Here is a 25,041-nt window from a genome sequence, read left to right on the forward strand (position 1 = left end):
ATCGTAGAACAAAACCTTGTTTTTGAACTATGAATTAGTGTTCAAGGTAACTTAAAATCAAATATGAGGTGGTGCTCTGATGCACCACCAGGAATTTAGAGTACTTTATGGCTCCAACGTATTTTTTCAGATGAGCTTTCTTCAAGCGCTTTTGTTATTGTCGTTTCTTATCTTTTCATTTACCTAAATCGTTACATGAGTATAATCCAATTCTTCGATGTTTTCTGACAGTAGAAGAACCGTAAACTGGATTAATTTAGCTTCATCATTACTCATATCCAAATTCTCCACTTCCGTTTCATCTCCTTCGGGATCGGGACAATGATAAAGTGTACGATATCGGAATCTGTAATATAGCTCTATAATATATAGAGTCTATATATTCTGCTTACAATACGATTCTAATTTTGAACTTACTTCTGGATCTAATCGATTTCGTAGTACGCTTATAGATTTTCGCTGCTTCATTAGTAACTTCGTCATATCCATTCAAAGCATCAGAATCTTCATCCATAAATCCGATAAAATCTTTTTCTGCACCGCTTTCGTAAAGTTGTCTTATTTCTTGACGATTTTTCAGTAAAATTTGTAAACTGAGCTGATAAAAACAATTTCGATATTACGCTTTTTTGTGTGCCGTGCGCCCAGTGGTGCATATGTGCACCATACAAGTTCCATCAAATTCAATGATGGCGAAACTAAATTGAGCATTTCTGAACATATGTTAGAGCAAATAAAGAGTAAATCTATTGGGAAATATTTTTATTGCTACCATGGGAATCAATTCTCTTTGTAATATCAGGCTTCGAAACCATGTACTATTTTTCGACCAGTAAAACCCATACCTTCATACATATTTTTCGTAAAGAAACATGTTAAATGTGTTCGCATCCCGAAAATAAGGCATTGAAGTGAGAGCGGAGATGTGTAATTATGAAGTAACATGAAAACAATATAATTTTGTTCGTTATTTTTCAAGATATAAAGGTTAGAAGTTTTGGTGCTCTACAGACACCATGGGCGGGAGAGGGTTAATACATTAAAAACATAATCTGAACTTTATTGCCGTGAAATGTGGGTTTGATTCCCGTTTCAATCCGGATTTATTTTCGTCATGAACGTATTACGACTGTGCCATTGGGCGTTGCATGCAGGTCCGTTGCCTTAATTTTTTATTAGTATCATTCCAAACATTACATTCATTTTGTATATCTAGGTGTTCTGTATTAGACAACACGACCATCCTAATTTGGTATTACAAAATAAAGCTTTTATTAACAACATATTACATTTCATTTGCCGTAGCATTTACGAATATTTACAGGTGAGTTGATTTCACCTACTTATAAGAGAAAGAAAAAAACGCTTTTAATTTACTTAACCTAAATATACAACGCATTAATCGTAGCAATAGAAAATTATAACGATTTTTGTCTGAAATTATTAATTATTTTATTTGACATTTGTTCCAATGTTTCAACATTTGATATTCTATGAAACTCATTAGTACTATACCAGGGAGGAAGCTTCAGAATCATTTTCAATTTTTTTTTATTCCTCTGCAGAGCTTCCCGAGGAGGAAAGAATAACTCGCAATAACTTATGCATACCATATTTTGCTACCATACCATAGTTGTGTATTGTTCAGTTGTTAATTCCTTATTTTGGTATTATAATGGTATTTGAAAAAAATGTTTAAAACAATTAAAAATACTTCAATTTGGTATTCGATAGCTATTGAGGACTGCTGGAGGTATTGAACTACTATTGAAAATTTTCACTTCTATATGAAAATCCATCAAGTATTATTTAGGTATTACAATATCTGATCTAGTTATCAGGTTAGTATTTGTAGAATATGCAGAAAGTATTATTTGAGGTATTTTACCTCTTATGCAGGGCTCATTCATACCTCATTCAGGTTGTAAGTATTGGAAATTATCTGGTATGGAATACCTCAATTTGGTATTCAGTAGTTATTTTCTTCTGATCGGGTTTCTTCCTGGTATTACAACATCTAGTTTATATTGGTACAGCATACAGTTTGACTGAAAATTTGTTTGAATATCAAAAGCTTGTTCTTAAGACAAATTTTCGATTTTCTGTTAATAAGTGGTTACAGATATATTTAATACATGTCGCACCGCGTAACTTTCAACGGGAATCGGAATGGGAACTTCTATTTCGGATATCGAGAAGATAACGTCGTGATTTCGAGTTCAACTTTTAATGAAATTATTCGCGCCAGCAATAGGACCGGTCCTTTGCGCTATCACTTGAGTACTGAGTACTAGCTCAAAATTTCAAAAGTTCAGAGTGAGTATGGAAAGAGAATGAGAGCGCAAAGGTCGGCATTTAGGGTTGTTCAATTAATAAACTCCACATTCGGCCCTCCTGGGAAGCATCCGGCCCGGATGCCGACTTCTGTTGAACATTCAGTTTTCATCGGCACCGAGTCACCCACTTTGTATCCTTCAGCTTTCTTCCGTTTCTTGTTGAATCCCATTTTTGTGTTCTGCTGGATCTCATCGATGTTCGCACGAGCTTCAATCCAGGCTTATTCTCTAGCGTTTTCAAACAGCTTCACCCACTCTTCTTCAATGGCCTCTGCTAACCTGACGTCTTCCGACGATCGCAGCTTTGTGCCGAACAAGAGCTCAAAAAGAGTTCGACCAATACTTCGCTGAACGGTGTTGTTGAAGAATCGTTGCAAATCATCCACGTATACTTGTACCAATTCTCGAGACGATCAATAGCTAATTTCTCCAGCGCAGGTACTATGGTACCTTCCACACGTTCCACCTGTCCGTTGGCTTGAGGAACGCCCGTCGTCAACCGCTTTTCCAATGGTGCCAGTCGTCGAGCCAGCTGGTATGTGGGCGATTCATCTTTCAGCAATATCTCCGATGAAACCTTCACATCTACTGTCTGCTGAGGCGGATTTCACTATACGCTTCATTTCTTCGCACACGGCAGGGTCTTCAATATACGCCGATGGTTCATCGGTAGCTTCATCCACAACAATCCGCATTGCATAATGTTCTTCTGTCACTTTAAATTTCGCACCTTCGGCGGTAACAGTCACTTCACCATACAACAGAAGATTCCGCCCCAAAATTACTTCGTGGGGTAATTCTTTCGCAGTATGAACATCGAAAATCATGGATAGCACCGTATCATCCACCTTCACGTCCAAGTTTGCGGTACCCACACTTAAAAAAATCCAAACGTCATTGCTACGTGAAAAATCACGTAGATCATTCCAAATTCATTTTGCCTCCACTTTACCTGACCAAGATAAAGATCTCTAAGCCATTCATAACCATCAATTAGTGACTCGGTAATTGTTACTGAGGTTACCTATCGCACTTACGTGAAATTCACGTAGGTGCCTAAGTTCATTTTGACATCTACATGTTGTACGTACATTCGGTGTTGAGCGCAAATCCTAAGATAACGCCCGCTTGATTTTTGAGGAACTTCAGAAGCTGCTGAACTTTAAACTCTGTGTTAGATTGATTTCAAGGTAAATATGCTTTGCATACCGAAGAATCCCTGCATTACTTCATATTTTATACCTGATTTATAACCTCTATCAATTATAGCACGCGAAGGCGAAGGCTACAACAAGACAGAACAAACTCACAACATTTGGGAAACAGGATTCACAATGCTCAGATTGAATATAAAAATATCATAATCTTTTAGGTCTGTTTACATTTTCGAATGGGGAATTAGTTTTCTTCCAAAGCCTATTAGAGATAAGGTTGGTCTTTATTCCAGTTAATTTAATGCAAAAACATCTAGGTCCTATTGAAACACTTCGTAAAGGGTACCGGAAAATCCACGTAGCTCTTACGTGTAGCGCCGGTGGAATGGACGAAGTTCAAAAGTTCATGCGTTCATTCTGGGTTACCTATGATTAACGTAAGAGCTACGTGAAAAGTGCGATGGAAAAAAACCACGTATGTTTTCACGTAACAATGACGTTTGGATTATTTTGAGTGCAGAGTCCAAACCGAACCGTTCAACGTAACCAGTTTTTTCTTCTCGTCTTTGTTCACCGTTAACCGCAATTCTTCGACCAAGTGGTCGTTCAAAAGCGACACATCAGAACCCGAATCAAAAAATGCTCGAACCGGATACGAATTTAATTTTAGTTCAATGAAAGTACCATTCACTGGCGAAGAACCTGTAATGCAAAAATGCATATTTTTCTCGCTCTTTGCTTTGGAGCATTCGCGGGATATATGCCCTGCCTGTCCACAGCTATAGCAAACTATCTGCTTAGCCGTTGCACTTGTTCTGTTGTTACTACGTATCCTAGCTCCATCAGGTCTCGGCTGACTGCCTTCTCCTTGTCGCCCACTAGCAGAATGTTGATCTGCTGAATCTCTGCCGTATTTCGCATCTTTCAAGCTTTGATAGAGTCGTAATTTCTCACGAAACTCTGCTATCGATTTTGATTCGTACAAAACGGTTTTATCCGGACCGTTATCGTTGATCCCGTTTATCGTGTGGGTCATGATTGCTTCAATGTCCAGGTCGGCCTTCGCACCGATTTCACGCATAACAAGAAAATACTCCAACACATTTTCTCCGCTAAATTTCTTTCGCGAACGTAACTTCTCGTGAACTACTGCACTGTTTTCTTTAAACTCAAATTCGTTTCGCAAAAACACCTTTAGAGCATTCCACGTGGTAACGTCACTCATCGTATTGATAGAAAGCTTCGACAAGCCCACTAGCTTCTTCTTAGCCAACACAAATCTTCGAAGGTCCGATAGTCCAATGGAATTGGCTACTTCCTCGAAATCTGCGATCCACTTATTGACTGGATACAGATCTGTACCACTGAACTCGGCAAACGCAGCCTCTATTTCAGCGATACTCCATCGTTGCTCGCCAACATCATCTCCAACTCGCCTCTCTGCAACTTGCACATCGCGTCAACCGCCAAAACCTCCGTTATCACCAGCCCGGTTATTTGCACATGCACGGTTGCAATTCGCGCCATCTTCACCATCGTAGCCGTCCTCAGCATTACCGCCGTCAACGTGATCACCTCCAGCGCCGTCGATGTTGCCCCTAGCACCGTCTTGAACCTCGAAACTTCTGTGCCTCATAGCGCTCTGTTGTTCATTGTCTAGGCGATATTGAACACTTCGCGGAGTACTACACGACGGTTGAGCCATCGACAGCCCGCTCATATTCTGAATGATTCCATTTAGCCTTTCATTTTCTTGAATCAAGGTTTGCATTTCAGAGCGCAAGTTATTCATCTGTTGGCTCAGATTCATAGCAGTTACATTGGAAAAATTAAACTGATCAATCAGTCTAGCGAAGCTGTTGTCGTTCGGGTTCATTTGTATGGGCATGGTGCTGTTTACAAACAGAGGGGGTTGAAAAGGTGGTATAGGTGGCCTATCATCCATGGTAACACTAACACACCTCAGAACACTATGAACTAATCTACGATGACGTCACGCTGCAACTTGCAGCGGGAAGAAAACCTTTCACTGCGGGCCGTGTTCACAAAAAATGAACGATTTCGTTGTGCATTCATCCACTTCGTGTTCATCCGGTGAACATTCGTTGTCCGGATGTTGGTCCGGATGTCATTTAATGTAAACATTGCCCGCATTTAGTGCAGGAAAGAAAAAGAAAGTCGAGGATAAAAGAAGACCGTGGATAAGTCCATTGATCTTTCTCACTTCTGTTTTGATCTGGTTAGTTTGTTTTCACGATCACAGTCAATTGTCTGAGCTGACCTTGATCTTCAAACGATCACTCTAACTAGTTTGTTTTGATCCGGGAATTTGTTTTTCTAGCCACACAAGATCGATTCTATTGTCTAGCCCGACCTTGATCTTCAGACACTCACTACTGGGGTTTACGGATCAGGGAAAAATATCCCTCACTTGAACACGTGTCTTTGGAAATAACTATTATTTCCCAACGCACAGTTCTATGATCACGTTTCACGGTCACGTTTACCGTGGTTATATTTGCGGATTTACTTCAGAAAATCCACTGATTTTTACGGTGAAGCAATAATCCTTCGAACACGATTGCTCACTGCAAATCCTTCAATATCCGACACTCGCGATATCCGAATCCAACTTCCGTTCCCGGACGAGCCCCCAAAAATTGTCGCACCGCGTAACTTTCAACGGGAAACGGAATGGGAACTTCTATTTCGGATATCGAGAAGATAACGTCGTGATTTCGAGTTCAACTTTTAATGAAATTATTCGCGCCAGCAATAGGACCGGTCCTTTGCGCTATCACTTGAGTACTGAGTACTAGTTCAAAATTAAAAAGGTTCAGAGTTCTACGTTATGGAAAGAGAATGAGAGCGCAAAGGTCGGCATTTAGGGTTGTTCAATTATTAAACTTCACATACATTTGGCTTGAATGTCCTCAATGTGATTTTTGAAAGTTAAATTTTTATCTAGCATAAGCCCTAGATACTTAACTTCATCTGACCAATTTATTGGAACCCCTCCCATTGTAACAACATGTCTACTTGAAGGTTTCAACTAAAAACCTTTTGGTTTAGGTGGGAATTTTATTAGTAGTTATTAGTTGCTTTTATTAGGAGAAATCTTCATTTTTGGAAGTATGAAGAAAAATATCCAAACTTTTTTGCAATCTACTACAGATGATACGCAGGCTTCGTTCATTGGCGGAGAGGCCTGTGTCATCAGCAAACACGGATGTTTTACATCCCTGAGCTAATTCAGGTAAGTCAGATGTGAAAGTATAGTATAATATTGGTCCCAAAATGTTGCCTTGAGGATCACCAGTTAGCGTTGGGCAAATTTGTCCAGAACATCGATGTTACTGAATCGATTCACCTTTGAACTGCTGCACACTGGTTCAGAGCCCGAAAAACATGCGTTTTTTAGTTTTCGATGTCTAAACGTGATTTAAGAAGGATGGTGTATTCTGAAGAGTTGGAGGATATTGCTTAAGCTTTATTTTGATATAAAAATAATTGTGATCTATCCACCTAGCAGTGCAGTTGTGAAAATATTTTTTTCTATATTTGCTCAAATCGAGTAGCAGTCTTCAGCAAAGTTGTAGATAATTATAATTGGGTCCTAAAATGTTTAATGAAATCTTGTTTTTATTTAATAACACGAAAGAGCATGTTACTGCAACTACTTCAGCAATTTTTCCCGCTCAAATAATGGCTATATCATATTTGAATTTAAATTTAAAAATTTGGTCCATAAATGAACCTTGACACTTTAGATCATGTTTGACGTTTGCTTAGTCGACAAAAACACCACAGGGGTTTTAGTTTTAACACTGGGATTGTTCCTATCTGACATTTCGGAAGGAACACGTTAAACAAAATACACACAAAATTTGAGTTTAAGCCAAAAGTTTGACAAAATCTAAAAAAAATGTTTTTTGGACTTAAACCAACGGAAAACATTAGAAAATTTAGTAAACATGTGTTTTTGGCCTAAACTTAAGCGTTTGGCACTAAAATTGGGACAGGGCTTTAGGACCCTATTGAAATTTTTTCTTCTAAGACACCAGTTTTGTACAAACGTTTGTTCAAGAGCTACAGAGCATTTTGTATAAAATACTCCTAAAACCAGATTTTTTCATAACAGTTTTAGCAAAAATGTTTATTCTAGAAAGTTGTCAACAATCAAAAAATCATTGTTTCTCTCGAAGACACCAACTTTCTATCTCATCTTATTTCCGAGTTATTATCAGTCTTATTTAAAAATAGTCACTTTTTAACTCAAAATATCATGGAAAGCGGCAAAAAGCGGCAAACCAAACAACTTCCATCCGAACGATAGTCTTTTAGGCTATAACAATCAGGCATTGTTTCGTTTTGTTCCGTCGTGTTCCAATACTCATCAGGAACTACTGTTTGTGGACCCATTTAGAGCAATTTAAAAAAATAAATAAAATAAAATGAAAACATGCCCCATTTGATCAGCTGTCAGTCTCCTTGTCAGCTTCTCGCCCACACTCATACACAGTACCATGTTATAAAAATGTTGTTCTATGATGAGCGATATACTTGTGTTGGTTAAATGACAAAACTAGTAAACCTGGAAAAACATTTCAAAAGGGCATTGGTAAACATTGGCTTTGCAAGCCGCTGTTGAGCCCAATTCAACTCGATCACGATCACCAATACCACCATCAGGAAGAGTTAACATCAATCTTTCTGATAATGGTGTTAGTTTGCGTGGGCGAGCTAAAAAGGGCTCAACAGCAACGTTTCTAAAAAAAGGCTCAAGGCCTCTTGAGCCCTTTTCAAATGTTTGTCCAGAAATGAGAACTGAAACGATCGTCCAATGAAATAATGTCATGATATGTAGGGGAACACGGGGCAGTATGGACACCCTAAGGAATTTACTTATTTTGACTGTAAAGACATGAACATTATTTTTATGTGCAGTATGCTTTTTAGAGTTCTTGAGCATTTGTTAAACATTGTTGCATGATTTGGAAAAAAATATGTTGTGTCCAAAAAAAGGTTTAAAAAAAGCTTACATTTGGTAGTCACCATCAAGCTAGCGGGTCAAAGTGGACACCCCTATGGGGCAGTATGGACACCTTAATTTTTATAGGAAAATTGTCCCACGATCATTCCCAGAACCTCGAAAAATGATGATAATTTTGTGTTTGAAGTTATATTTCTTTCTCCATAAAGTATCAGCTCTACTTTGTCACCCGGTGTCCATAATGCCCCAACAGTACAAGAAATTTTCATATAAGTTTTTTATGTCTTAAAGTAGCAGAAAAAAATCTACTTTATTTTTGAATATAGTATAAATAATTGAAGATTCAATTAAGAGCTACATTATCGGTCAACTTGCAGTCATTTGCCTCTGAAACCTTATTTGGTGAGGTGTGAATGTTATAATTTTCGAACTCAATAAAATTATGCTCATTTTTTCGGTTTAAAATCAATGTTTTAAACATTTTTTCTGAAATTTTAGTGGATGATTCACTCTTCCGACAGGCAACTGAAATATTGTTTACATCTAAAGTGTAAAACTATTCGCATATGCAAATATACAGGGGGTGTCCATTCTGCCCCGGGTGTTCATACTGCCCCCGGTACCCCTATAAGTGAAAATTATCATGATATTATTACTTTGGCAGTTTTAATTTGTGAGGGCAGTTGTTTAAAGAGCAAAATAGAGATATTAAAATAACTTTCAAGTACAACTACTTGCGTTAAAATCTTCGTTCTGTGAAGTTATTCATAAAAATGCTTTAAATGGCCCCATAAACAGTAGTTCCTAATGAGCATTGGAACACGACGGAACAAAATGAAACAATGTCTGACCGTTAGCTTAAAAGAATATCTTCCAGATGGAAGTTGTTTGGTTTGCCGCTTTCTATGACATTTTGAGTCAAAAAGTGACTATTTTTTAACTAAAATTGATAATAACTTGGAAATACGATGAGATAGAAAGTTGGTGTCTTCGAGAGAAACGATGATTTTTTGATTGTTGACAACTTTCTAGAATAAACATTTTTGCTGAAATCGTTATGTAAAAAGTTATTTGAAAAAATCCGGTTTTAGGAGTAGTTTATACAAAATGCTCTGTAACTCTTGAACAAACGTTTGTACAAAATTGGTGTCTTAGAAGAAAAATTTTCAATTATCATTATCTACAACTTTGCTGAAGACTGCTACTCGATTTGAGCAAATATAGAAAAAAAAAATTCACACTGCACTGCACGAATCACAATTATTTTTATATCAAAATAAAGCTGCACTGCACGAATCACAATTATTTTTATATCAAAATAAAGCTTAAGCAATATCCTCCAACTCTTCAGAATACACCATCCTTCTTAAATCACTTTTAGACATCGAAAACTAAAAAACGCACGTTTTTCGGGCTTTGAACCAGTGTGTGCTGAATTGATTTACCGATTAAATCGAATCCTTTGAATCGATGTTTTCGAATCGGATGAAAATTGACATTTATGAAGTTTTACAAATGCATTTAAAAATCTTTCAATCAAATCAGTTTCGAAAATCAATTGAACAGATTTATTACTTCAAAATTAGTTTAAAATATGGTTTCTTTTCCACTAACTCATTAGGAAACATTTAACGATTTCAACAAAATGAATCGAATCAAACAATCGAATGAAGAGAATCGATTCACCCGATTGTAGGTGCTCCATACATCGATTCACATCGATCTTTAAGTGGGCTACGTTTTAATTGGGCTCCCGTTAGCTGGGCTATAGCCCACCTAAAACGAAGGCAAACGTCATTTTCTTGCATAAGACGCAATTTATCAATGTTGGTAGCTCTGTTTTTCTTTTGTTATATGTTATTTGACAGCTCGAAACTCAGCCCGAATAGTGAAAGTCTTTCACTAAGTGGGCTACAGGTTTAGTGCAACGACCGAAAGTTGACTGTAATCGGAAAGCAAACATTGATTTTCGCAACATCGATTCAGAATCGCCCAATACTAACACCAGCTCTTACAGGAAATCTTTCAGACCTGGAATTCGGATAATTAACCTGAAGTGTATGATTTGATAGATAACTTTGAATTATTCTAACAATGTATGTCGGAAAATTAAAGTTTTTTAAATTTTACAATCAAGCCTTCAAGCCAAACACTGTCGAATGCTTCCTCTATGTCGAGAAGAGAACAGCCTTCAGATTTGTTGGAACGAATCAAATTTGTTACACATAAAAGTTGATGGGCGTTTATTGGGAAAAATTGAATTTTCATTGATGTGGACCATTCTGTTCAAAATGACATTTTAAAAAAGTTTACTGATGGAGGAAAGCAAACTGATTGGACGATAGCTAGAAGGTTCTGCAGGATTTTTGTCTGGTTTCAAAATTGGAACAACCTCAGCATTTTTCCATTTGTCAGGAAAATATGCCAATTGAATACATTTGTTAAATATTTATATCAACTAAGAATGATAAGCTACTTTCTGGAATCTTCTTGATGATGATGTAGAAAATTTCATCATCGCCAGGAGCTTTCATATTTTTGATTTTTTTAATAATAGTGCTCACTTCTTCTAAATCATTCTCCCAGGAATTTTCGAAAACGTTCTCTTGATTGATAATGTTTTCGAAGTCCTGAGTAACTTGATTTCCTATTGGACTAGTAAGTCCTAAATTAAAATTGTGCGAGCTTTCAAACTGCATAGCAAGTTTTTGAGCTTTTTTGCAATTAGTTAGTAATAATTTGTTTTCGTCTTTCAATGTCGGTGTTGGCTTCTGAGGTTTTTTTTTTTCAAAATTTAAAATAATTTCCAAAAGGGCTTAGAGCCAGGGTCCAATAGCGGAATTTTATTTTCGAACTTTTTGTTTCTTAATTGTGACAATCGTTTTTTTTTTAATTCTTTCTGCAGATCCTGCCATATAATTTTCATAGCTGCGTTGAAATTGCCTTCCCCTCACGTTTTAAAGACGGATCAAGAGTTTAAGATCATCGTCTATAATCACGGATTCAAATTTTACTTCACATTTTGGTATTGCAATGCATCTGGCTTCAACAACGGAATTTGTTAAAACTTTCTGATAGCATTGTCAATATCAAGTTTTGTTTGTAAAAAAATGTTAACATCAAGATGACTATCGATGTATGTTTCATATACCTATATTCCAGTCGGTTCGAAAATAATTGAAAGTGGAGCTGATAGGATTGTGAATCGCTTTAAGCGATATTTGAAATGTAACAGGGACATGATCAAAATCAGCATAACCAGTGTGCATCGTACCTTCGTGCTGTGCGTACACGAATTCTCTCTGCTCTTGAAAGTTTTCTTAAAAACTACCTAAAGCAATAGAACAGTACTTTTCAGTGCTACAAAAACAGTGCTTTTCAGTGCTAAAATTAAAAACGGTACTTTTCAGTGCTACTAAAACTGTACTTTTCAGTACTATTTTTTCTACTATTGATCCCTTTACGATCCTTGTTTGGACCCGTGCCTTCGATTTTTCGTTGGACCCGTTGGCGAAAGCTAGCGGTGGAAATCCTTCTTGGACACCGTTTTGGGAAAAAACCTCTTTAGGAGGTCTCGTCTTCTCTCGTTTATTCACTAAACATGGTTGCAATTACAAACAAAAGCAAGGGTGAATCTCTGAATTCCCAACTCTAACCCAGGCTCTTTGATTCAAGTGAGGAAGCAAAGAGTGTCGCCTATCGTGGTCAGTTGTTCCGAATTTGGGGGCTTTAGGCAGGAGATCTTGAACTCATTAGGGGAATAAAGGTTTCCTTCCAAATCGCAAAGAAAGGAGACTGTCGCGTTTTGCCGGAAACTCTTAAAGATCGCGAACTTCTTCTCAAACATCTTGAAGAGAAGAAGCACAAATGTTTTACTTATGACGACCAAACTGAACGTTTGTTAAGTCACCTGAAGAGATCAAAAATGGAATAAATGATTTACTTGGATTTTCCCCAGTCCAAGTAATCATTATGAAAAAGAGAACCCAATCTTTTAGTGGCTGCTTGGGCACGTCAGGAGTTAATCATCAATATTAACCTCCTTTTCCCGAGCAGCCTAGATAGCCGCGTAGTGTCGGTAGCGGTTGTTTCAACTGGCTAAGAATTAACACTACGGATTGCCTGTTCCGGTGGTAAAAGTCCACCTCACAGGTGACCCCTAATTTATGGTGTGATGCGTACCGTGCCTAAGAATGAATGGTTAGGGGGGTCTAAATAAAACCTAACCGCAAACGGAGCCTGTGGGGTACCAGGGCGCCCTCCACAGTATTGAGTCCTTCCTGTGCTACCCGGAGCAATGGTGCAGGTGACCTTGTGTTTCTCCGAGATAATCGGCTGCCCTTCTTCAGTCTCTATCTTGAGGCTTAATAAGGGTGGGATTATGAATATGTTGACATTTAATTTAAATTATCACCTATATGGATTCGCATTATGCGTTTTACACAGTGTATTCTGTGCTCTTTCGCCTTTGGCGACTTTAAATAGATACCGATCTGGTTTTTTCGTTGCTGGTCTTTTTCGTGCTGAGATTGCAAAAAGCTTAATCCTGCCTAGTTTGGGTAGTGGCTACGGTTAGGTTAGCTCAGATCAATCTTCAGCATAAAAGAACAGCAACGATCAATCTTTGCAGACTCATGCAAAATGGTGCAGCCCAAGTGGCGCTAGTTCAAGAACCCTACTTTCGTAGAGGGAACTTCTATCTAGGTAACCTTGTGGACCCAGTTTTTGCTACTTTTAGCAAGCTTGAAATGGCAAACTCGCGCTCCATGCCCCGCGCATGCGTGCTCGTTAATAAAGCAATCGTTGCTACACTCATTTCTGAGTTAACTACCAGAGATGTATGTGCTGTCACAATCGATGTTTCTGTTGGTGACCTCAACAGGAAATACGTCTATTGTTCGGTATATTTACCACATGATGAACCATCCCCAACGGATGACTTCAAACGAGTTGTCGTACACTGCGTAACAAAAGGCCTTCCGCTGATTGTGGGCAGTGATGCCAATGCTCATCACATCATCTGGGGCAGCTCGGATATCAATTTGAGAGGCTCCAGTCTGATGGAATACTTAAGTAGTACAGACCTTGGATTACTTAACATAGGCAATCGCCCAACCTTCATGGTTTCTAATAGAGAAGAAGTGTTAGACATAACGCTCTGCTCGAATAGAATCAGTCACGAGTTGACGAATTGGCATGTATCAGATGAGGAATCATTATCTGATCATCGCTACATCTTCTTTGAACATTCAAATGTAACTGCGCAGACTTTGCGTTTTAGGAATCCCCGGTCAACAAACTGGGAACTCTACATTGAATTGGTTGCGACCAAATTTCATGGATATTCTCCGTCCATTGAAAATCCAAGTGATCTGGATGATGCCGTTGATACTACAACATCCTACATTATGGAAGCTTTTGAAGAAGCATGTCCTCTGCGGTCTGTAAAGACTACAAGAGGGACCCCATGGTGGAATTCCGATCTGACTAGACTCAGGAAACAATGTAGAAGGAGTTGGAACAGACGCCGTTCAGCTGGATCAGAGTCGTTCAAGTCAGCTCGCAAGGCTTACAAGAAGGCTCTTCGTTCTGCTGAACGATCCGGCTGGAAAAACCTTTGTACAAATGTTTCCAGTTTGAGTGAAGTCAGTCGGTTGAACAAAATTCTTGCAAAATCTAAGGATTTCCAAGTGAACGAAATTCGCTTACCTAATGGTGACTTTACTTCTTCCGATGAAGAAGTTTTAGAATGTTTATTCAATACACACTTCCCCGGATGTGTGGACATAGCATCTACGGATGAATCAAATGTCTTTTCATGTAGTTACGAGTCTCTGGCCTCGGCTCGCAGTATCGTAACTACTGAATCGATTCAATGGGCACTTAATAGTTTTGCTCCTTTCAAATCTCCAGGAGCGGATGGGATTTATCCTGTTCTGCTCCAAAAGGGATTTGAGTTTATCAAACATGTTTTGAAAAAGCTACTTGTAAGCAGTTTTGCTACCGGGTACATTCCCAAATCCTGGCGTGATATTACTGTAAAGTTTATCCCAAAAGGAGGACGTGCGTCGTATGAGGAAGCGAAGAGTTTTAGACCAATCAGTCTGACCTCTTTTCTTCTGAAATGTCTGGAACGGATTATCGATCATCACATCCGTGATGTTTATTTGGCAAACATGCCTCTTCATGTGAATCAACATGCTTACCAATCTGGAAAGTCCACTGTGACTCTTTTACACAAAGTTGTATACGATATCGAGAAAGCATTCGCTCAGAAGCAATCGTGCTTGGGTGTTTTCTTGGATATTGAGGGTGCCTTTGATAACGTGTCTTTCGATGCCATATTGGAAGCCGCACGAAACCATGGGCTACCTACAATGATTACCAATTGGATTCATCAAATGCTCAAAAACCGACATCTCTTCTCGACATTGCGTCAATCAGCGATTCGAAAATTGAGTGTTTGCGGATGCCCCCAAGGGGGAGTCTTGTCACCACTTTTGTGGAATCTCGTAGCAGATACGCTATTGAGGCAACTCAATAATTGCGGTTTTCCAACTTATGGATTTGCCGACGACTATCTAGCTCTGATAGTTGGTATGTGCATAAGCACCCTATTCGACCTGATGCAAAGTGCTCTTCAGGTAGTCGAGAGTTGGTGTCGCCAATATGGCCTTTCGGTTAACCCGAATAAAACATCTATTGTTCTTTTTACGGAAAGACGAAACCGCGATGGAATTCGACCTTTACGTCTTTTTGGCACTGAGATTAATGTGACTGATCAAGTAAAGTATGTCGGAGTCATTCTAGATTCCAAACTTTCATGGACACCTCACATTGATTTCAGAGTCAAAAAAGCTTGCATGGCCTTCGGTCAATGCCGGCGAACCTTTGGTAAAACTTGGGGCCTCAAACCCAAATATATCAAATGGATTTACACAACAGTTGTTCGACCAATATTGGCATATGGATGTCTTGTGTGGTGGCAAAAGGGCGAAGTGAGAACAATCCAATCAAAATTGGGCCATCTCCAAAGGATGTGCTTGATGGCGATATCTGGTGCGTTCTCTACAACTCCCACAGCAGCGCTCGAGGCCCTTTTCGACGTTGCGCCACTACACATATATCTTAAACAAGAAGCACTTTCTTGCTCTTACCGTTTATGGGTACTGGATCTACTGGAGAAAAATCCAGTGAATCGTAGATCTACACACACTTCGTTGTTTCCACTTTTGGTGAATTGGGACAAAATTGTCCTTGCTCCAAGTGATCTCACAATTGCTTGTAACTTTCCTTACAGGACATTTACCACACAATTCCCTTCACGGGAAGAGTGGACGTCTGGCTATTTGGAAAGAAGTATATCAAACAATATAGTATGTTACACTGATGGCTCCCTTCTTGAAGGTAGAGCTGGTGCAGGAGTATATTCTCGTGAGCTAAGGCTGAATCAGTTTTACTCACTTGGTAGAAACTGCACCGTTTTTCAGGCGGAAATATTTGCTCTTATGTGTGGAGTGCAATCAGCACTTCAACAGCGCGTAATGGGTAAAGTCATATACTTCTGTTCAGATAGTCAGGCTGCTATAAAAGCTCTCGCTTCGGCCAACTCAAGGTCGAAGCTTGTTATCGCATGTCGAACTCAAATTGAGGAACTGAATTCAGTCAACTCTGTAAACCTTGTATGGGTACCTGGCCATTCTTCCATCGCTGGAAATGAATTGGCTGATGAGCTAGCTCGCGATGGAGCATCGCATGACTTCATTGGCCCTGAGCCGGCTATTCCAATTTCGAAGTGCTGGGTGAAGCTTCAGATAAACTCTTGGGCGGCAACTCAGCACAAGCAATATTGGAATAGTTTGGAGTCGTGTCGTCAAACAAAATTGTATATTACTGAGCCATCTCCAAAGGTGGCGAAGTATTTAACAAATCTGTCAAAGCAGAATTGCAGTCTCTTGGTCAGAGCGTTGACAGGCCACTGCCGACTCAACTATCACATGGCAAATATTCAGCGTGCTGACTCATTTGTGTGTGATAGTTGTGACTCCGATTATGGAACTTCGTATCACCTGATATGTAACTGTCCAGTTTTTGCGCAAATGCGATTCCAATTACTTGGTAAACACTTATTAAGTGAAACTGAATACAGAAGCCTGAATCTTCAGGACATCCTGTTATTCTTAACCCGCTGTGGTAATGAGCTATAGGCTCTCTTTACGCTCACGCGTTTTGCAGTGCCCTTTTTAGGGCGCTGTTCGAACCCATTGTGGTATGGAGCTACATGCTCTCATTTCGCTTATGCGATCTTCCCTCTTCAAGGGACCCACTCCTATTTCCTCCCATCTTTCCCTTCCCTTTCCTCTCCCATCGGGTAGATGATGAAATAGGCTCAAATATGGCGATGGCACAAATCTCCCAACTGGTGGGGAACGTGCCTTTGGAGCCGGCCTTCTGATACCTGATAGGAGGTCTCGTCTTCTCTCGTTTATTCACTAAACATGGTTGCAATTACAAACAAAAGCAAGGGTGAATCTCTGAATTCCCAACTCTAACCCAGGCTCTTTGATTCAAGTGAGGAAGCAAAGAGTGTCGCCTATCGTGGTCAGTTGTTCCGAATTTGGGGGCTTTAGGCAGGAGATCTTGAACTCATTAGGGGAATAAAGGTTTCCTTCCAAATCGCAAAGAAAGGAGACTGTCGCGTTTTGCCGGAAACTCTTAAAGATCGCGAACTTCTTCTCAAACATCTTGAAGAGAAGAAGCACAAATGTTTTACTTATGACGACCAAACTGAACGTTTGTTAAGTCACCTGAAGAGATCAAAAATGGAATAAATGATTTACTTGGATTTTCCCCAGTCCAAGTAATCATTATGAAAAAGAGAACCCAATCTGGCATTGTTCGGAAAGGGCTATCTCAAGAATATTATTTAGTTCATTTTAACAAAAAAGATCTAAATAATATCAAAGCTTTAGAAAAAGCAAAACTTATGTTATGTCCGCAAGTAAAAGTGACACTTCGCTCATTCTGGATCAGCTGTCAAAATGTTACGAAATCAGCTCTACTTGTCAACTGGATACAGCTCAAGTAATTTGGACAATTGAAGTATTTCTTGGCCATTACTTGTCCTATCCTTTTGCACAGTACTTACGAAGTGGATACTACCCATTAGCAACAAATTGTACTTGACCGCTCTACTTGGGTTGTGGATATTGTGCATTCAGATTAACTTTAGACCGAAGTTCATAATGTCATGTCTACCTATCTCAAGTGATATTCCTTATAACTCTGGTACCTTTTACTTGATCGTACCTACGAGATTTCTGAGCTATAAATACTGGCTGCCGTATGCGCAGAAGAGGAGAACCTTCCCGGACTCTGGACAGATTAACATATTATTTTATTCTTTATTTGCAGGATATAAAAGTGGCGACGAGGATCATGGAAACGTACCTCAGAAATCTCGTAGGTACGATCAAGTAAAAGGTACCAGAGTCATAAGGAATACCACTTGAGATAGGTAGACATGACACATAAGAGAAATGAAATATCACCGAAAGTTCGCCGAAGTTCGGCGTCGGCATTCTACCGAAGTGCTACGCCGACAAAGGCAATCCTTATGCGTCGGCGAAGCACCAAATTAAAATGCCGACGCCGAACTTCGCCGAAGTTTTGACTCTGGTAAAAATTACTGACCAGTGTAGTAAATTTGACTATGTCCATAGTAACCTCGACTACAAAGCATTGTATTTCAATCCGTGACACCCACCGTACAACACAGTGTGGTCAAAAGTACAATGCCAAACTTGTCAAATCTAAAATGTTTCTAGTCATAAATACTACAAATGTGGTTAAATAAACAGAATATATTTTCTTGTGTAGTGATGTTGACTATGTTTTGGTAGAGTCAACAGATTAATGTAGTCGGTTGAAAATCGTTGATGCAGCTCTTAATTTTACCATGGATTCAGTAGTTTCTACAATAAAATTCCTTTCAGTGTACTACATGTTCGAAAGGATTTTTATTCATACCAAAAGTGTTGTAAACTTTGTGGATTTTGTTTTTGAGTAGATGTTACATGTAGTAAAGTTCAAAGCTTTTTATTCATACCACCCTATATGTCAGGATTTCTCATCTGGTAGTCCGCGAAGGGGGCCGCCACGACTTTTCAGAGGGTCCACGAAGCCATTGAGAATAAAAGCCGTTTTCTTTGATTGATGAATAAATGTTGGATATCATATCTCTTACAAACTGTTACAAGAAAGTTCTTGGTGTATCAAATATTATCGAAAGTTTACTTATTTTACTCTTTATAACTACGTAAATATCGATAAACTACTTTTAATGTCATTCCATCAACAAGAGTTTGCACAAGAGAATCATGTATTCTGCACTCAGTCGTTCTAATTCTATTTCTAAGACATTGATCAATGTTTCTGCAGTGTGAGCTTGAAAGTGAAACTGGTATCGTTTCTAGAGGTATCCATACCAAATTTTAGAAATATTTGCTGCTTATTCCTTGTCAGTTATGATTTTACAAGTTTACTGGTGGGACCTTCGAAGAATTCCTCTGCACCCTGGTAGTCATCGCTTGGATTAAAAAAAGCATTCACTATTACTTGACGCATATGTGGCAAGGTTTTTAGAAAGTGCTTGGAGATTTTTTTTACGAGTTCATCCCAAAGCCGATTGGTTGCTCCTATGAAACCAATTAGAAAGTTCCTTAAAGTATCAATAGATACCATGTTTTGCGAAGTCTTTTGAGTGTCTGATGAATTCCTTGATTCGCTATCAACCTTTTCATAATATCTTGGAAAACTCGAGATAATCTTTAATGAAATTTTGTGAATATCTCATTATAAGTACATTGATACAAAAATCGTTATTGTTTGTACATTAACAACTGAGATATTTACGTCATAACAAAATCATCTCCAATTTCGTTACACGTCCCAGTCTCCGTATCCACAAAGCGCACCCAAATATAGTAAACAAAGTCTTAGTCATACGTCGAAAGATGTTCTGACAAATCATTCTGAGATCTTTGGGAGGTTTGCATGAACATTGATTTCAAAAGCATCCATTTTTGGTGGTCCGTGGGTTGTTTGTAGAACTTCAAAGCTTCAAAAAAACTACTGCTCTATGCCCAGGGAAGTCAAGGAAATTTCCATTACAAAAAGATCCTGAACCGACCGGGAATCGAACTCAGACACCTTCAGCATGGCTTTGCTTTGTAGCCGCGGACTTTAACCACTCGGCTAAAGAAGGCCCCGTAACTTATAACAGTGTGCGATAAAAATCACATCTGAAATCAGAATCGCACAATATTCCTAAATAAAATGAATAAATGTTACCACAAATTGTGTATAATTTTTCACTAACGATTCAATATCGACAATATTTGTTGACAACAAATCATGTCGTAAATAGAATAATCTTAGATTCTGCCAAGTATAAATGTATTTCCTAATCTTAAAACTTCCCAAACTAACATAGTTTAAAAAAAAATACAAATTTTCAAATGTAAACAATGTAAAATAAACAAAATTTCGACTCTATTATGCCCTACGGCGCCCGAGCCTAATAAATAAACGAGATATTGCGGCGCTTATATTAAATCCACATCCAGCGGCGGCGGTAACGCGCAGAAGATATGCGCGCAATTCAAACGCAACGTCAAAATTCAAGTAGGCTTGGATTTTTTCGTTCTTCAAGGACGCAAATGTTTCAAATTTGCTAAATCTGAAACATTTGGTGATTTTCATTATCACTGCGACGGTATATCGACATTTTCAGATAATCGCATTACGTGGATTTATCTTGCAGAGCACAATAAGTAAAACAAAAAGATCGTGCCAAGCTGCATAAACTGACAGGTCGTATATCAATCCAGCATACAATGGAATGGAATCGCAGTGTCTTAGCCAAAACAAAGCAGTAGTGATTCCCTAACCTCAAATCTACCTGTTCCACGAATAGAAATTCTAGAATTTCAGCAGCAAATTTGCATGTAATGACTAGAGAATTTTTAAAAAGGACGATTTCAATAATTTACTTTTTGATTTATAATCTGAATTTGTCGAAATAGTCATCAGATAGAAGGTGAGGTTACGAGTCGCCACTGCATTAAAGCTTGGTATTTTTGACGATATGTCGAACTTGTTTTTGAACCTAGGTTGGAACTGGCAAAACCCGTTTTGAATCAAAGTTTCAATTCCAACCCAAATCAGGTTCGACCGAACTACAATTTGTTTGACGTTAGTTTGTTTATGTGTTGATCATCGACTCAGTTCCTAAAAACGAAAACGACATTAGAATGACAAAGCAAGAAACATACATTAATATTGGCAAATAATCGTTCCGCTTCTATATAATATCTGATGGTTTAGTGGTAAAGTATTGGATTTTGAATCCGAACGTCGCGTGTTGGAGACTGGGTAGCATTTTTTATTTTCCCATAAAAATTTTGTGGCATCGTATACCATTTATCCATCGTATATGGACCACGGAAAGTCTGAAAAAGTCGTGCGAAGTGCGTATATGGTCGACACTTTGGTATGTATAAGGCATTTCCATGCATTATATACGAGTGAATTGATTCATATAGAATGATGTATAGTGGTTATCACGCCCAATGGTATGGGTGCCCTAGTGTAGATGTAGTTGTGAACCTTAGAGGAAAACAATATGCACTCTGTCTCGAAAAACACCCAGAATCCGGGTGTAAATTTTTCAAATTGGGTAATATTTCCATATGCATTTTGATGAGTCTGGAAAGCGTGTGCAAGTTTCTTTGAGGAAAACAAAAACAAACTGTGTATGACGAGCGTATGCTAGTCTACGTGTGTTCAAATGTCACTAAGCTCTATAGCAAAAATTATACCAACCAAAATGTTGACTAGGTTCTGCCCTACACACTACATACAACAAAAACTAATATGACATATGTCATAAATTTTATAGTAAGCAAAATACTCGATGCACAAAATAAAATGGCGTAAATGAAGATTTGTACTTAAAAATGCGCTTATCTTTTAAAATAACGTCCAAGGTATCTGCAAATTTATGTGGTCTGAAAAATATGTGGAGGAAATTACGTCATTTGTGACTAAATTTTACGTCATTTTATTTGCTTTTAGGGGGGTCTGTAGCCTTGAGGTTACGCTTTCGCTTCATAAGCGGAAGGTCATGGGTTCGATTCCCAGCCCCTCCCCAAAAAAGCCCGTCCAGCCACCAGAAGACGCTTCACGGAGGACCGTGCTTTGCGGAGCACATCCATCCTCCGTCAGTATCAGATGGTGACTGAGACAAACTGACCCTCTTCGCAGGCAGCTAGCCTCACTAACAGCAGAGCTCTCTCCTACCTACGGTGTTAGAGTAAAAGAGTAGGAGAGAGTGAAAGTAGATGTAAATATACCACCATTTGAGGTGGCGAGTTTGCCAATTTTATTTATTTGAGTATGGTGAAATTGGCAAATCAATGAAAAACGATAATAGCCAACACACGTTCTTTTCGGTAGTTATGATTTTTTAAAGCTTGAAAATAGCCCAGAAACACAAAATGGGTTTGCAGCACACCTAAATTTACTCCAAATTGACTGAAATTTTGATCAGAAGCTCATTTCGGCATGTAAAATTGAAGTATTAGTTGACTAGGGAGTTTCCAGACATTTTTGAAATAATGAATAGGTCTACTCTGGAGCCTTCAGATACCTGATACAACAGAATTTCGAATCCTTGGTCCTAGTCCTCGAAAGAACATGACGAAATAAAAAATAGAGTCCTAAATTTGGATTGATAAATATTCTTTTAGAACATATATATATATATATATATACACACACATACATACTGAATTACTGAATTTATACAGTCGAAAAACATAGACAGTAAACTGAAGACCGTCAGTCAAACAGTAGCTGGCTAACGAAACGACGAACACAATGGGACTATCTAGTATGAAACAGTTTTTATGTAACATAGTGGTTCAAAATGCAGGGAAGTTGTTTCCGCATTTCAATCGTCATTTTCCAACATGGGAATGTGGTGCAAATAGGGGCAGTCTAGTGGTCGATATATCAATATGCGAGTGACACGTTAGTTTTTTATTAGAACATACCTGCAATTCAGCTTCAGAAACATCAATTTCTCCTCGATAAACAAATTCGATGATGAATTGTAAATCTGAGAAACAAATATCCGATGGTAAAATGATGGTTGGATGCTTACAAGGGTTGTCTAGTAATATTTTTTGGAAATACGCGGAACATGCTGAAAGCACCACCTAAAAAAACAATTTCTTGTTATATAAATATCAATGTAAAGTAGTACGATAATCAATGTAAAATAGTAACCTTGTGTGCTTTGAGTGAATTATATTCACATGCCAACGTAACATCAACAAAGGACTGCGTTTCTAAAAGTTCGTGAAAAACCGACGTCATATTTGATTGATAGTTATTCCACCTAAGGCTAAAATATTGATGCGACGATCGAGTGCCTTTGGAATATGGCGGTGTCGAAGGATATACCGTAGATATTGCATTTGTAGCTTTGGCATCCATGATTTTGGTATAGATCTGGTACTTAACAGTAACGGTTTATTTGAACCTGAAAAAATAATTATAGATAGAGATAAAATTTGTTTTAGGATAATAGGTACACGGTGGTTTGTGAAATGAATAATGAGTAAAAACGATTAATTTTCAAATATTATTCAATGGTATCAATCGTATATTCAGAGGAAGAATGTCGCTGGCGTCGCTGTCGGAACATATTTTGCTTGCGTGTTCAGTTATGTATCCAACATGTCTCTGATTGAGAACAAAGTTGTAGTTTTGTATCTCTATTGTGCCGTGACAGCCCCATATTCTGCGCACTTAAGGCTTTTAAATTTCAACCAGCTGTAATTAATTAAAAACAAAACATAATACTCTGGGAGCAAATACTTATCGATCGACTCTATGACAATACCCCGAATGCCGTTACCCCGAACGCCACTACCCCGAACATTAACGTCCTCACTGGGACAGAGCCTGCTTCTCAGCTTAGTGTTGAGCACTTCCACAGTTATTAATTGAGAGCTTTCTTTGCTAAAGTTGCCATTTTTGCATTCGTATATCGTGTGGCAGGTACGATTATACTCTATGCTCAGGGAAGTCAAGGAAATTTCTATTACGAAAAGATCCTGGACCGACCAGGAATCGAACCCAGACACCTTCAGCATGGCTTTGTAGCCGCGGACTCTAACCACTCGGCTAAGGAAGGCCCCTTAACGCCATTACCCCAAAAGTGTAATATTTTGAGATGGATAATTGTGGAGTATTGTGATGTGGAATTTCGGTCAATAGGATAATATTTGTATGGAACCCAAATAGCCACAGCCCTTAAGGTGAAACAGTTTGGAATCAAGTTTTAAGACTGCACTGAAACTTCAAACGCACAAATCTCGCGATGAAAGCATCCAACAACAATGTACTTTTTATTTTGGCTTTGTGCACTAGCAGAAAGCTTAAAATAAGAAGATCAGAAACGTTTGCCAACTATTTCTCCAGTTTTGTGCCCTTGAAAACGTGAGTAGCGGCACAAGCCGGCCATTTTGCCGGCCATCTTCAGATTCCGAGATGTTTCACCTTAACACACAGTAAGATCATCCTGAAGGTGAAAGGTTCAAATCCGACGATCAAGGGCATAGAGTATATTTGTGCTTACCACTCACTCAACTTATGTAAAAATGATTAATTGACTAAGCCTACTCTAAGTTAATAACTGTGGAATAGCTCGTGACAATATTAGGCTGAGTAGCAGATTTTGTTATAGCGGAGATGTAACTTCTTCTTCCTGGCGTTACGTTCCAGCTGGAACAGATCCTGCTTCTTAGTGTTTATATTAGCACTTCCCCAAATATTTACTGAGAGCTTCTTTTGGCCATTGATCATTTGTATTGATTTGTATTTGTCGATTGATCAATGTGTATATCGTATAACAGGTACAGGTCGTACTCGATTATCCGGTGACTCGATTATCCGGAATTTTAGACTCGATTATCCGGAATATATTTTTTGATATTCTTGTTTTTCAGTGTTTATGCATAATTTTGAGATAATTTAGTATTGCAATATACAATATGAATGGTTTAGCAGGTTTGGACGTAGGTAAGAAAAAAGGTTCGAAAAAGTTCGAAAAACATCCAAACCGAAAAGATCCTCGAGCGGTTAGATTCGAACCCACGACCCTTAGTTTGTTCTTGTGCTTTTAGTTGTGCGTTTACCACTACTGCTATCTGGGCTCCGATGTAAAGTCAGGATTTTCCAGGAGGTTCTTGAACAACCTATTGCTGTGTCTAACAATTGTAACAAAGGTGGGAGCAAATTGATTATACTTTAGGTGATTTGATCCGCTGGCGCAATACTATTCATTTGTCGAGACTTCATCGTATGTTGGAGCGCTAGCCCGGCTCCAGTGGAAAAATCGAAACTGTCCGACCTCAAAACTGTGCAACTCTAAATAACTCTCAAGGTGCTCTCGCAAGAGCGGATGGTAGCTATCTTGTGTTTCTAA

At 38.6% G+C, this 25,041-nt stretch overlaps 1 protein-coding gene across 5 annotated transcripts in view; it reads right to left on the reverse strand.

Moving 5' to 3' along the window:
- Positions 1-25,041, reverse strand: part of LOC23687660 (longitudinals lacking protein, isoforms H/M/V) — a 221,902-nt gene that overhangs the window by 158,476 nt on the left and 38,385 nt on the right. For all 5 annotated transcript variants that reach the window (XM_021844272.1, XM_021844270.1, XM_021844269.1 and 2 more), the window contains exons 2-3: positions 22,836-23,091; positions 22,601-22,765 (exon numbers count right to left, since the gene is read on the reverse strand). In XM_021844272.1, coding sequence (XP_021699964.1) covers positions 22,601-22,765; positions 22,836-23,045 — 375 coding nt within the window. In that variant the 5' untranslated portion in view covers positions 23,046-23,091. The remainder of the gene's footprint in view (positions 1-22,600; positions 22,766-22,835; positions 23,092-25,041) is intronic.

This window comes from Aedes aegypti, chromosome 2, assembly GCF_002204515.2.
Source record: "Aedes aegypti strain LVP_AGWG chromosome 2, AaegL5.0 Primary Assembly, whole genome shotgun sequence".
Taxonomy (NCBI): Eukaryota; Metazoa; Arthropoda; class Insecta; order Diptera; family Culicidae; genus Aedes; species Aedes aegypti.